Here is a 14,146-nt window from a genome sequence, read left to right as displayed (position 1 = left end):
AATAAATTATAGGTTACATCTTAAGGGCAGTTTTAATGTCAAGCACAGAGAAGGAAGACACGTTAAGATGAAAAGATTGAGTGAGAGTGAGTGATGTAGAGTAGAGTGAATGAATGATGAGTACAGTACAATTTTTTTAATACTTGGAATGTTACTGATGCTTTTGTATTACTGTCTGTATCTTATATGGCTTTTTTTTTTTTTGCTATAAAAGATTTTTGTATTTTATTCTACACAGATGATAATACTGAGAGCATTGTGTTTTAAGTTTTTGAATTTTGCTGATGCTTTTGTTTTCTTTTGTATTGTTTGTATTTTCTATGGTGTTGAAATAAAAGATTATTGATTTATTCAAATAATAGACTAGGTTTTGACAATATCGCAGAGTATGCTTCGTTACATTTCAACACGACAACTTTTTGACACACATTCACATTGATACACACTAGATCAATCTTTCTATTACATTATTGAATATCTACGAGATTCTACAAAAATAGTAATTAATGTGGGGTAATGGGCATAAACAATGGCCACCACCAAGGAGCTACCTTCTCGTAACCGCACCCCTTTTACATAGCTACGGAACTAAACAAAAATGTAAATGTGAGGGGATGACATGCTACCTGAAGTTTACTGGGCTGAATTACGTTGTCGAAATACAACATATTTGTTTTGTCGTACAGCTACCACCAAGCGGCATTAGTTCGTCTGTCCACAAAAAAGGGGCCGAAATGGACCAGCACACATTCACACTATACTTACAATACAGTTTTAAAAAGTATGTACATAGGTTTTTACCTATATTTTCATCTGTACAACCGGATCCTGTAAGCTTTTCACAGATGTTTAGTTTATAGATGTAGCCACCACCAGACACAGAGTATCCACCAGCTTTGTTTAAGGATGATAAATCAAATCGATAGCCTGAAAAACAAAACAAAAAATAGTTACAAAACTACAGTACCAGCCAACTGTATCACCTCTGTCTGTCTGTGAATGATTTGGCATTCATCATGGATGCTTAAAAATTTGCATGAGTTTGAAGTCACCTCTCTCTATGACACTGTAGACATTTTTGAATAAGGACATATGCAGAATGTACATTACTTTCAATTTGTAATGACGATTTTACATGGCTTTCAGACATTTCAAATTGGAGAGAAGCAAGGTTCAAATTATTCTACTTCAGTTACTGCAGTAACTGCATTTATACTGAAACAATGCATGTAATGATTCAATTTTTGTTTCAATGTTCAATGTCAAAGTTTATGAGGCAGTCACTGCAATAAACAGTATGTATGATAAACATAAAAATGTATAAACATGTTTAAAGAGTGAATAAAAGCTTGCTAAATAATTTGAGAGTTTGAGTATTAAACAAAATGTAGTTACTGCAATTTTTAAGGATATTTGTAATTATGAAAAATGATAGACATTGAATACCTGTAGCTGGGTTATTAACTGTACAGTCATTGGTAACTACCTCTTCATCCAAGCCACAGGCAAGCTCAGTGAACCAGTTGAAATGATAGAAACACGACGATCCACTATAGGCGTATTCAGGTCCTGTAGCCTGTGCAAAAAAAAGACAACAATGAACTACTATCCAGTCTCAGAAAGGTAATAACACTTTCCTTTAAAGTAGAACCCTATTAAAGCTCAGGTACAGGCATGAATTTTAAATATAATTTTTGGTCAATTGTACATAAATCAAATATTTGTAACAGAAATCGAGACAAAAAAACATGAATTTCCCTTAATATGGTCAAATACAAAATTTGGCAAAATTCTTCCATAAAAACCAGGAAGACTTTTTTTCAGTAGTTAGGTAGTTAACCTAATGTAATAACATGTCTGATGACTCCCTCCCTCATTTGAAAAGTGTCCCCTTAATGGGGGGTTTGACAATTAAGGGGGTTCTATTTATATTATCTACTATAAAGATCATGTAATGATTTGATAATTCGTTTTGATTTAGCATTTTGCTTATTTTATTTTGTATCTCCATTGAGATTCAGCCACTGATACCAACAGCATTGTCATTTTTTTCAGTAATTTGCCTTTGGATTTTGAGCTTATTTAATACTGATATATATATTCAAAATAGTGGTAGATCCCATAAATTTTAAAGGGGTGTTTTTATTATTTTAAATGGCATGGCAACTTATCCAGGTAAGTATTTATGAAACCGAAAAAGCACATACCTCTGAATCCTTATCACAAATAAATGCAATAGTTGTTTTTTTACGAAGTGTTTCACCAACTGATGTACAGGGATCGCCGCCCTCATATGTTAGGCTTAGATGATTGTTAATCCATGAAGGGGGCCCAGAAATGTGCCCCAAATCAGCATATCTAAACAAAAAAAGTGATACATTATGTTTTACCACGCTTTACCACGTTGAAACACCGGTTCTCGTCAGATCACTGAAGTTAAGCAACGTTGGGCCTGGTTAGAGCTTGGATGGGAGATCATCTGGGAATATCGGGTGCTGTATATGGAGCTTAGGCATTTGAAATCAGCACTGCTGACTCTTATAGCAGCCCCTGCATCTAGTATCTGCCTCAGACGTATTGGCTTATGCCTTTCCTCTGGTCAACTTGAACACAGGCCGAGAGAAGCCCTTGATCAATGTTAGGACCAATCAAGGTGCTTTAAACAGTCCTGGCTTTCTTTGTATCAAACCTATTAGTGGCGATAATTATAGCTGTTGGTTTCAATTAAATCAAATAAATACAAAATAATGATTTAGGCATAAGGCTACCTGAAACATGTGTGTATATATGAAATAATTCAATTTTGATCCAAACTCTCCCACTGTATTCTCTTAACACTGAAACTCTCTAAATCATATCATTCAGGTCCAGCATTAATTAATACTTGTAAAATGCCTTTTAAAAACAGGAACTTTCTGGAAAACCTTCCAGTTGGGTTTAGGTCAGAACATGCGTGTCCAGATTTTGGTCAGTCAATGGGTGTCTGAATTTTGGTCAGTCCGAGGGTGTCTGTATATGAGCCATGGGTCCCAAGTTTGGGCTAGCTCATGATTATCAAGATTTAGGAGAGTTTGCTGCTTTTTTTATCTAGGCTGTTTCACAAATTCTTCAACTTACGTGGGGTTTTCAGCTGTGCCGGTTTGTAAACACGCTGCCGAGTTTCCAGCACATTTTGAGCCTATGAAAACAGTTAAATGCAACATATAAATGCACAGAAACATTTAGCTTAAATAAAAGTAAAATCTCTATCATATAGAACATGTAAACACCAATCAGTGAGTGAGGCTTAAAGCTCCATTTATGTTTCTTTATCAATTTTCACCTAAGCTTAAAGCTATGTCTACACTATATTAAACTAGTGTGATGTGGCCAAATATGGTAGTGATATGACATCACCATGTACCATATATGGGCACATCACATTTTTTTGTTACATAAATTTTTAGTCTAGACAAGGCTTAAGATTAGATTAAAAGGAGGCTATTGATGAATAGCAATTTCATATGTACAGTACATTATAAGAATTGCTATGTATATTACTCAGCTAAAATATATAGCATACATTTTAGCAGTTCTATCCCACTGGTAGGATTTGAACCAGAAACCTCTCACTTACAGGCCAAGTTTTATTCTGTTAGAACCCAAAGAAATATAAACTTAAAAAACATTAAATGTAGACCATGACTATTACAATAATTTGATATTCATACCTTCAACATTATGAGAGTGTACTAGAGGCCGACAGATATTTATGTAGAATATATCTGGTTTCGCTGTTGTCTGATAAAACGGCATGACCTTATAGTTATCTTTAGTATGCGTCAAAGACGACAAATCAAACTGAGTTCCTTGCGAGTTACGATAACTACATTCTACTAGTTCGAACGGTGGGCAAGCCAGTGACGTGGCCCACTCAAACACGTATGTGCAGTCACTTGTCTCGTTGATGAACTTTGGTTCCCCCGCTCCTGTAATTACAGATGTCCAATAATTGTACAATGATAATTGGAAAGATGAAATGGGTATACTCACTTGAATATTGTGCATATTCATGAAATGAAAAGTTAAAATAAGTATAGCTCATTAACATATTGTGAATACTCATGAAATTGATTAATAATAAATGAAAAGTTAAAATAAATATAGCTTATTAACATATTGTAAATATTCAATTGAATAATGATAAATGAAAAGTGGAAATAAGTATAGCTCATTAACATATGGTGAATATTCATAAAATTGAATAATAATAAATGAACAGTTGAAATAAGTATAGCTCATTAACATATTGTGAATATTCATGAAATTGATTAATGGTAAATGAACAGTTGAAATAAGTATAGGTCATTAACATATTGTGAATATTCATGAAATTGTTTAATGATAAATGTTAAATAATTATAGCTTACTAACATATTGTGAATATTCCTGATTGATAAATTAGCATATTGTGCATATTCATAAAATTCAATAATGGTAAATAAGTATACTGTAGCTCATTAACATATGCATATTCATGAGTTGTTCATTCAATGGCACTAGTGGTTACACCGGTCAATGGATGGGCACCATCTAGTTTAGTCATCTAGTGAATTCATGGTATCAACCAAATATGCTACTGTAGTACAGTACAGACTATACTTATGGTCTTCAAAGATCTCTCAATGACCTATGACCTGGTTGTGAAGCAAAACAAATGAGCATAGGTTGTGTGGTTTGAAGAATATAAAAGGGCAAACTTTCTCACCTTTTACCTGCTTATCACAATAAAATATAAAAGCAGTAGATCTTTTGTAGACTTTCTTATGACATGCTTCTCCGTCGGTGTAGTTCAGTTTAAAATGGCCGCCTTCATATACTAACTTTGTATTTCCCATTCCTATAAACATAAACAAATTGTAAATAGTAATATGTAGTTATAGTGAACTATTCTGTGCACACTTGAGCTGGCAATGCCATAGCGAGAGGTTAAAAACAGACATGGCAAAGATGCTTTAAATACAATCATTAATATGAAATATGACGATCTCTGCTAGGGAATTGGGCTTGGTAGTGAAAATTAAAGCACCTCTTCTGCCTCATGCTGGCTACGGCCCTGGCTGGTTTTCCAAAGAAAGAAAGTGAGCTACACATAATTTCACAAACAATCGATCTAAAATAGTTATCTTGTTAAAGTCTAGTGACCACTAACTATAAAATGCACCAATATAACTGAATAAACAATAACTTTATTTGAAAAATATTTTTAAAAAGACATTTAAGTACAAAATTGTATTATTATAGCGGAATGTTCCATTCTTTACACAGGGTTGCAGTATATCACAAAGAAAATGATTACCTGCAACTTTTTGGAATGAATCTGCTGCCGACCCAGAGTCTTTAGACTGACATGCTCCGACTCCCGGCTTGTTGCAACTACCAGAAGGGTTCACTAGGTTGCCACAAGGATTAATGCGGTACTCATACTCTCCAGACGTAACTACGTAGTCATCTTTAGGGTTGTGGAGTGAGGAGAGGTTAAACTGGAACCCAAGTTCAGGATCCTGTACTACACAGTTAGATCCAGTGTCGGTCTAAACAAAATTAAAGAAATTCGATTCAGTTTATTTTATTTTCTTTCTGTGGTATATTGTAAATCTTCGTTGATAATGATTAAATAAATCAAATTGATTTTCAACTATAAAGCCTTGTCTACACTATCAAACTCCATGTGAGAAAAAAAATACGATGTGCCTTATATATGGACATGATGATGTCACATCACATATTTACTAATATCACCAGCATAAATGGGCTCATCACATTTTTTGACACATTAAGTTTGATAGTGTAGACAAGGCTTTATAAAATATACTATTTTTTAGTACAGTTGTTAGAGATACCTTTGTAAAACACAGTTGAATAAAACTTATGTTGTCAAACTAGTTTGATAGTGTGGACAGAGCTTCAGCTCCAGTGTTATCTTATGTTATATAAAGTTAGTCATCTTTTCTTATAAGCTCTCACAAAACAGTAACAGCAAAAATGTATACTGTATACAGTATATATTGGCTCACAATACCCTCATAAAAACATGCGTAGAGCTCTGTTTACACTATTTGTGGCAACAAAATATGATGTGCTCATATATGGACACGATGACATCATAAACTATTGGGCACATCACACACATTTTTGTCAAACTAGTTTGATAGTATAGACAGAGCTTTATATTTTTTAACCACATTTTCTTTATCCTAATTCATAATTACCGAGCACATTTTTCAAATAATTAAATATGTAATAATAATATATAATAATAATAATATATAACACAATTACCTTCAATGGACAGGCTGCTGGAGTTTGCCATGAAAAAACATATTCACAACCATTGCTGACAACTTGCAAGACTGGTGATCCCTAAAAGAATATTTAAAAAAAATTTTCTTGGTTAGAAATTTCAAAATTGAAGAAAAGTAACATTAAATTATCATTTCTAAATGTTTATATTTTAAATCTAGATATACTTATTATCAAACTGAATTTCAGTCAAAAACTTCTATAAATGTAATAATATTTAGCGATATTATTTATACCAACTGATTTTGTGGCGTTTTTTTTGTGTTTTTTTTTGAGCAGATTTCTTTCTACTGTACTACACCTGTTTCTCTTGGATTCAAATAGTTTAAAATACAGGGACTCATCAAAATGTATCCTTGATAGGGGTGTCACTGATTGGCCCGTGTTAAAATGGACAGTATAGCCCCCTTCTTTATGGGAAAGAATAGGAAAAAAAATGAAGAAATATGTTATTGAATATAACATAAAAAAAAAAAACTTACTGGACGATCAGAACATTCAAAAATAATTCTTGTGCTGTATCGAATGCCATCTTTGCAGACATCTCCATTCTCGTACTGTATACTGATACTGCCATCTGGTGCTGCTTCCGGCATGGACTGGATGTATCCAAGACTACGCGGTGAACCACCTTTGGTAGATGTCTGACATGACCCAATGGCACCACCTACAAATAAGGGTGTCAAATTTAAACAATTAAGATGGTAAAGCACTTGACCTTTGCCCTTTAACTTTTAGAAATGGATGGTTGTATCCAAGACTATGGGGTAAACCACCTTTGGTAGATGTCTGGCATGACCCAATGGCACTACCTACCAAATTTAAATTGTAACACTTAAGATGTTGTACTTGACCTTTGCCCTTTGAACTTTACAGTAGTCCTTATTTGATCAATACATTTTTATGAAAAATTTAAAATCTAATAAAATCGATTAACTGTGTTCGTTTAAATATAAAAAACACCAACAATAGATTTATTACCTGGGCAATTGTAGCCATTATCGTTGTTTAGAGGGCGACAAACATTGATATGATATCGCAAATCGCTGCTTTCATCTCTAGTGTCCACCACTTCCCAGTTGCCATCTTCCTTGGAAAGTGGTGTGAGGTTGTACTCATTACCATGACTGTCGGATATCAAGCAGTCAACGGCTTGTGGTAGACACGCGTAAGGAGTCTCAAAGTTGAAGAGCCATTTGTTGTCGTCTTTCCGCAGAAACGTCAAATCATGATGATTACCAGAAACTTCATGACGACAAAGGAAGGTAATTTCCACAGTAGAATTACGATTACCTGTAAAATAATGTTGTTGAATATGGTAGTGATGCTCGAATATGGTAGTGATATGCTCAAATATGGTAGTGATATGACATTATCATGTCCATATATCACACTTTGTTGTCATATAAAATTTGATAGTGTAGACAGAGCTTTAAACTAGATTAGGGTGTTGAAGTAGCCAGTAGTTAAAATAATCCATCTCTAGGTTTATTAACTTTAAAGCACTTTACATAATAAGTAGTATGTTCTTTATCAAACAGAGGCTGTGTTATGCAATGAAAAAAGTAATATATAAAGTTTCCTCTTTTAAAAGTAAAAATGAATCTTTAATTTAAGGTCAAAAGAGGCTCTATTTGGCCATTACTAGAACTTTTGAAATTAGCCACCAAATAGCTTAACAGGATGAGAAAGATTGACTAATTATTCCTTTGGGCTACGTTTGTTATTTATTATATAAAAACATCCTTCATTTAATAGTTACTTGCAGACAGACACAGAGGCTATCTTTTTTTATATATTTGTATTTTCTTAACTGTAAAATTGTAAGCAATTTTTTTTTTTTTTGTAAATATCCGAAAGACTATATTGTAATTTTAAATGATTTTTTAGTATTTTTATGTATAAATATTTTTTAAATTTCATTCTCTGAGATGGAGTAACTGGCCCGTGGGTCAAAGTTTTACTTTAAACTGTGGTTTTCTTTGCCTTCTCAGATTGTGTATTTTTTTATTTTCATGGTTTTTTGTTGTTTTAAATTGAACCTTTGATGTAATTTGTACATTGTTTTGATTATATAATATTTTCTATGTTGGTTTTTTTTTATAGAATTTGATGGTCTTTTTATACATAAATGTTAACGTTTGATGTCATTTTGATATAAAATATCGCAATTTTATTGTAACTCTATTGTAATAAGATGCAGCAATTGAGCCTTTGGCTGCAAATGTATTTTTATATGTTTGAAATAAAGATACCATAATATAAGAATTAAAAGACGTTTACTATATAATTTCAATATAAAATTTAATGACAAAAAGAGAGATGGTACCGAAACGTCGATCTCTCTTTTTGTCATTAAATTACATAATATAAGAAAAGATGAATTTAAAGGAAGACATTATTTTCATACCAGTTTCTGCTTCAAATGGCATATCATAAACCAATGATAAATGGCCATCATCAGTAAAGGTAAGGTTAGATGATGTCCGACCTAGGACCTTAATACTATTTCCATCTATTTGGCACGCTCCAGCATCAGTAACACCATTACAATTACCACTTGGAACAGCACCACATATGTTAATCTGGAAGAAATATATTATAATCACAATTGTTAAGCTCTGTCCACACTATCAAACTAGTTTGACAAAAAAAGTGTGATATGATGTGATATGCCCAAATACAGTAGTGATATGACATCATTATGTCCATATATGAGCACATCACATTTTTTTGTCGCATAAAGTTTGATAGTGTGATGAGCTTTAGAAGAGGAGCAACTATCTGTTTTTGCCCAGCAAGTTCTATTGATACAACAAACAGGGATACTTAAGCTCTGTCTACAATGACAAAAAAAGTGTGATGTGCCCAAATACGGTAGTGATATGCCCAAATATAATAGTGATATGACATCATCATGTCCATATATGGACACATAACATTTTTTTGTCGCATACAGTTTTATAGTGTAGACAGAGCTTTAGTATAGTTTAGTGCAGTAAATCTGTAATTTTAATATTAGAATGGGTTTGAGGCACTCATTCCATGGTATCAATGGAAGAATAAATGTTTTCCAAGGACGATCAGTTCAGTGTGTACTCACTGCATCTTTCAAACAAGAATGAGGGAAATAAACCTGGGTACTGGTCATATAGTTGCTATCACAGACACAAGAAAATGACTGGCTGCAACTGGCAACAGGGATACTTAAGCTCATTCTACACTAGCAAACTAGTATGATAACAAAAGTGTGATGTGCCCAAATATGGTAGTGATATGCCCAAATATAGTAGTGATATGACATCATCATGTCCATAATGGGCATTTTTTTGTCACATAAAGTTTGATAGTGTGACAGAGCTTTAGAAGATGAGGAACTATCTGTTTTTGCCAGCAAATTCTATTGATACAATCAACAGCTTCTCAAATCCTATAAGTCTACCCTTAAATGTGCTTAAATTTGGGACCATGTCAAAACTACTATACTGCAATTACTGCAGTAACAACATTTGTTTACCTCAATAATTATGAGTTTAAGTTTATTTCAAGTTTATGAGGCAGTCACTGCAATACACAGTATGCAATACTCCTAAAAAGTTTAAAGAGAGTTTACTGCAGTACCTGCAGTAGTATAAACTACCGTATACATGATCTTTTACCTTAAAACAAATAGCACTAGAATAATTGCAATATAGTCCCTTACTTTGTACAGTATATTAAATTATATTAAGATTCTAGACAGTGACATTTATTTTGAGAATAATGGAGAAATAGTATACTGGATATCCTGGATTTATATAGCACCTAATGTTGTGAAACCTCTAAGCGCTGAACATTATTATCTCAGTAATTTTTTTTGATCAAAGACCTATGGAAACATACTCCCATAATGCAGCTAGTAATCAGCACAAAGTTGTGTCTTGATCTAACCAGGTTCCCATTTATACACCTCGGTGGAGAAAGGCAAACATAAGTAAAGTATCTTGCCTAAGGATACAAGCAATGTGGCGAGAGTTGGATTTGAACCTCGATCTCACGATCACTAGTCGAACATCCAACACACTGCGCCACACGCCCTTACATAAGAAATATGATTATTCAATTGTGTTTGTACCTTGAATATACTGTCACCATTGCTGATTGATTGATTGCTGATGGAATAAGCTCCCTTTAGCTTGAGAGGGCTAAGGTTGAAGATGTATCCAGAGTTGACATCTCGTACTGTACAGTCCTTACCAGACGAGGTCTCAATAGAGCAGGCAGCTTCTGTCTTCCACTCAAAGATATAATCACATCCATCAATCTTCTCGAGCAGTCTTGGACTTGTAGCCTGCACAAAATAAATACACATCATTTTGCGATTTTTGTAACATTTGAACTCGCATCTAAAATCATCAAGTGCATGGCTTACGAAATACAGGAAGGAAAACAAATTTCATGCTTTTGTGTGAGGCTTAAGTAAGTCTTGGGCAAAACATCCAGGATTGAAAACAAGAACATTATGATTGGTAAACAATCATGAAGGTACATTACATTATTATATATATTATTATTTTATATATGTAAAGTATCATTATAATTCATCCACAGCGTGTCAGAGTCCTAAAGCTTTGTCTACACTATCAAACTAGTTTGACAAAAAAAGTGTGATGCCCAAATATGGTAGTGATATTCCGAAATATAGTAGTGATGTGACATCTTCATGTGACATAAAGTTTGCTAGTGTAGACAGAGCTTAATAACACTTACTAAGGCTCCTTTTTCACATATGAAATGAATACGTGTCTCTGAAACTTTGCCATTGTCACAACTATCTCCATTGCTGTAGGTAAGTTTCACATGACCGACGCTCTCAATTACTGGAGAGGTTTTGGAAACGCCTAGATTACCGTGAACTTGAACTTCCTAATAAGGAGAAAATTAGAAAACGCTTTCATAAAACTGTAAATTTAACTAAAAGGGTACTAGTGTAAACATTCAGTTGAACCTTGGTTATTAATAGAGAGGTTTCACAACCTTATGAATACGATAAAGGAAACGCATACGTCACACGTTTGTGAAACTTTTGAGGTGATCCCAATTTCATATTCTTAAAGCGACCAGTCACCAGTTATATTCGTAACTACAAAACGAGTAGTTTGTGATCTATTTAGCACATTTTGCATTGAATTAAGAATGATTCCTAAATATAAATAATTCTAAATAATTTATTGAAAGTAAATTACTAAAATGCCAGGTCAATTTTGATAAATAGCAGTTTTTTAAGTCCTCACTCGCTCTACGTTATGCTAGTCCTAGGCGGCCAAGTTACTACAAGTCCTAGGCGGCACTTTATTCAAATTTACCGGAGTCATATTATGGACGGCACCCAAATATTTTGTATGTTTTAACAACATACAGTACTTACTTTACCATCAACAATCTCTGTCATACAAGATGATGCGATGACATCACAGCCAGCTACAGGCTTTAGGGGCTTACACACGTGTAAATAATATTTATACTGGTGGCCTTCAATACTGTCATCAATAATTGACCAATTGTCATCATCAAGTGCATCGGAACCGGATAAGCTAACCAAATTAAAAAGAAAAAGAGAAATATGTTATCCAATCATGAGGAACAACTTTGGTTGTAACGTATTTCCCTAATTCACAGGCTGATTTAGACATTTTAGTGTACATATTGTCGATATTTCTGAGGGCCTCTCAATCTCAGAAAAAAGTTTATGTCTGCCTTCCAATTTATCAATATATTTTAACCACCAATCAAGCAAAGAAGCTTGAATTGGAATAAAGTATTTGTTTAATTTGCGGTAGGCGTCTACTTACAAGATAAATTTGACCAGATATTTTAGCGCACACATAATCGTAATTTCAGAGGACTTGTTAATCTCGGATACAGGGAGTAACAAAGACATTAGCCCTCATGTTTAGGAACCTTAAGTGGCCCCCAACGCTGAAGGCCACGGCCGTTGTTTTAGCCTTTTTCATATTTTAATGTGTTTCTTTCTCTGGGAACAAGTGCGCATGGGGCCCTATATGCTCTTGAGCTGTTACGTCACTGATCAGATAGGAGCTTAAGTCTGCCTTCCAAGTTACTTTACCTTGATAAGTCATATTGCTGACTCCCTTTACGGACTATGCACTCAACTGGTTTTTGAGGACAGGCGTACATAGTGGACCATTCAAAAAAGTAAGAATGATTATTTTCCGATACGTATTCAGGAGAGGAATCAGCTTGGCTATGATCACATATGAACACAATTTCAGTCTACAAAAAGAGAAATTTAAAATTAACTGGTTTATAAAATAAACAAAAATAATGAGATTGATTAAAAGTGTAATTTTGAAATGATTTTTTCCAAAAATAATTGTTTATTATTTATTTATACTGAGCGAACCTCTTCAGTCAAAGACTGGTCTCCCAGAGGCCCCAGTTATGATCAGTGGCTGTGTGTGTACTAGTACACTGGGGTAACCCCCTACTCGTCTCGAAAGATGTACTATCTTCTTTAAAGTGAACCATGAGGCAGATGTGTACACTGGACCTATGGTTTATAGTCCTTATCCGAGAAGAATTGTTCTACCATCAGAACAATGAAGCGAGTAAGCCTTGAACCCGATGTTATGGCTACGTAATTACGGTTTCACTGTCTTAACCGCTCGGCCACTCACTTGTTCTGACATTCTTTTCACATTAAGATGTTTCAAACTGATATTTTCCTTTGTAAATGAATTTTTATTAAATAGGGCTTAACAATAATCTTTCTAAATTGAACACTGATTTTTTCTTGCAGTAGCTTACCCTTCTATACTCCCTCGGTTCACCATCTACTGCATGATAAGGGTCGCCATTGAAATATGTCAACTTCAACACACCATTGTAATATTCTAACGTAGTATTAGAGTTTATTTTACCAGTGATGTGCGATGTTTTACTAAAAAAAAATTTAAAAATATTCTTTAAATGTATACATAATTGATGTGTAGCGTGGAATCAATTAATTATGGATTGAAAAAGTAGAGTTATAGCCCCAAAGGGATATCTTCGAGATCCAATCTCTGAATAGGAGTTGGCCGTAGCATTAATACATATTTTGCCCATTGCATGGAAAGGTGGCCCTTAATAGGTGTGAGGGGTGTCCCCAGCAGAGCTCAGAGGGATTCTACTGTATGAACTAACAAAAAAAAAACATTTGCTTTATAGTTGTAAACTGAATTATTACATTAAAAATATATATATATTTCAAATCAAGATGTTTAAAATTGATATTTTCCTTTGTAAATGACTTTTATTTTTTTTTAAATAAGATAAATAATTAAAAATATACATACTCTTCATTTTTAAATTGACAAGCTCCAGTATCACTGCCAATACAATATTGTGTAAGACGTTCACAAACACCAATATAGTAGTTATATTCAGTGCTATTCACTTTTGCTGTATACTCTTGACCTTGTAACGGGGTCAGGTCAAAGATCAAACCTAATGAAATCAAGATTTAAGTACTGTATACTGCTACACATTTTAGCAGAATTATCATATACTGCTATTGACAAATGTTCTGATTGCGCTTAGAGATTTGTGCATATCGCAAATAGTGTGTGTGATGCATTGTGGGAAGAGAATGGGAGCAAACATCACTATTCATTCATTTGTTCATTTGTTGTTAGAGTCTTCTTAAGCTTTCGCTTTTGTGACATCAATTCTTCTTATTGTTTGTTGGGCTCTCTCTGGTTGTGGTCTCTTTCTATCACTATGCGTACATACATGAGTTGTTGTTTGTACGGACATGTTGTGA

General features: G+C 33.8%; 1 protein-coding gene across 1 annotated transcript in view; it reads right to left on the bottom strand.

Moving 5' to 3' along the window:
• Window positions 1–14,146, bottom strand: part of LOC140055308 (cation-independent mannose-6-phosphate receptor-like) — a 51,106-nt gene that overhangs the window by 31,568 nt on the left and 5,392 nt on the right. The window contains exons 8-24 of the mRNA XM_072100615.1: window positions 13,680–13,830; window positions 13,150–13,282; window positions 12,449–12,615; window positions 11,750–11,915; window positions 11,092–11,247; window positions 10,457–10,672; window positions 8,753–8,927; window positions 7,324–7,635; window positions 6,825–7,009; window positions 6,322–6,402; window positions 5,339–5,573; window positions 4,748–4,879; window positions 3,711–3,968; window positions 3,118–3,178; window positions 2,208–2,358; window positions 1,447–1,576; window positions 802–927 (exon numbers count right to left, since the gene is read on the bottom strand). Of these exons, the coding sequence (XP_071956716.1) occupies window positions 802–927; window positions 1,447–1,576; window positions 2,208–2,358; window positions 3,118–3,178; window positions 3,711–3,968; window positions 4,748–4,879; window positions 5,339–5,573; window positions 6,322–6,402; window positions 6,825–7,009; window positions 7,324–7,635; window positions 8,753–8,927; window positions 10,457–10,672; window positions 11,092–11,247; window positions 11,750–11,915; window positions 12,449–12,615; window positions 13,150–13,282; window positions 13,680–13,830 (2,835 nt within the window). The remainder of the gene's footprint in view (window positions 1–801; window positions 928–1,446; window positions 1,577–2,207; window positions 2,359–3,117; window positions 3,179–3,710; window positions 3,969–4,747; window positions 4,880–5,338; window positions 5,574–6,321; window positions 6,403–6,824; window positions 7,010–7,323; window positions 7,636–8,752; window positions 8,928–10,456; window positions 10,673–11,091; window positions 11,248–11,749; window positions 11,916–12,448; window positions 12,616–13,149; window positions 13,283–13,679; window positions 13,831–14,146) is intronic.

The sequence above is a fragment of the Antedon mediterranea genome, chromosome 7 (assembly GCF_964355755.1).
Source record: "Antedon mediterranea chromosome 7, ecAntMedi1.1, whole genome shotgun sequence".
In the NCBI taxonomy this organism is placed as follows: Eukaryota; Metazoa; Echinodermata; class Crinoidea; order Comatulida; family Antedonidae; genus Antedon; species Antedon mediterranea.
This window is presented reverse-complemented; position numbering and strand designations above follow the sequence as displayed.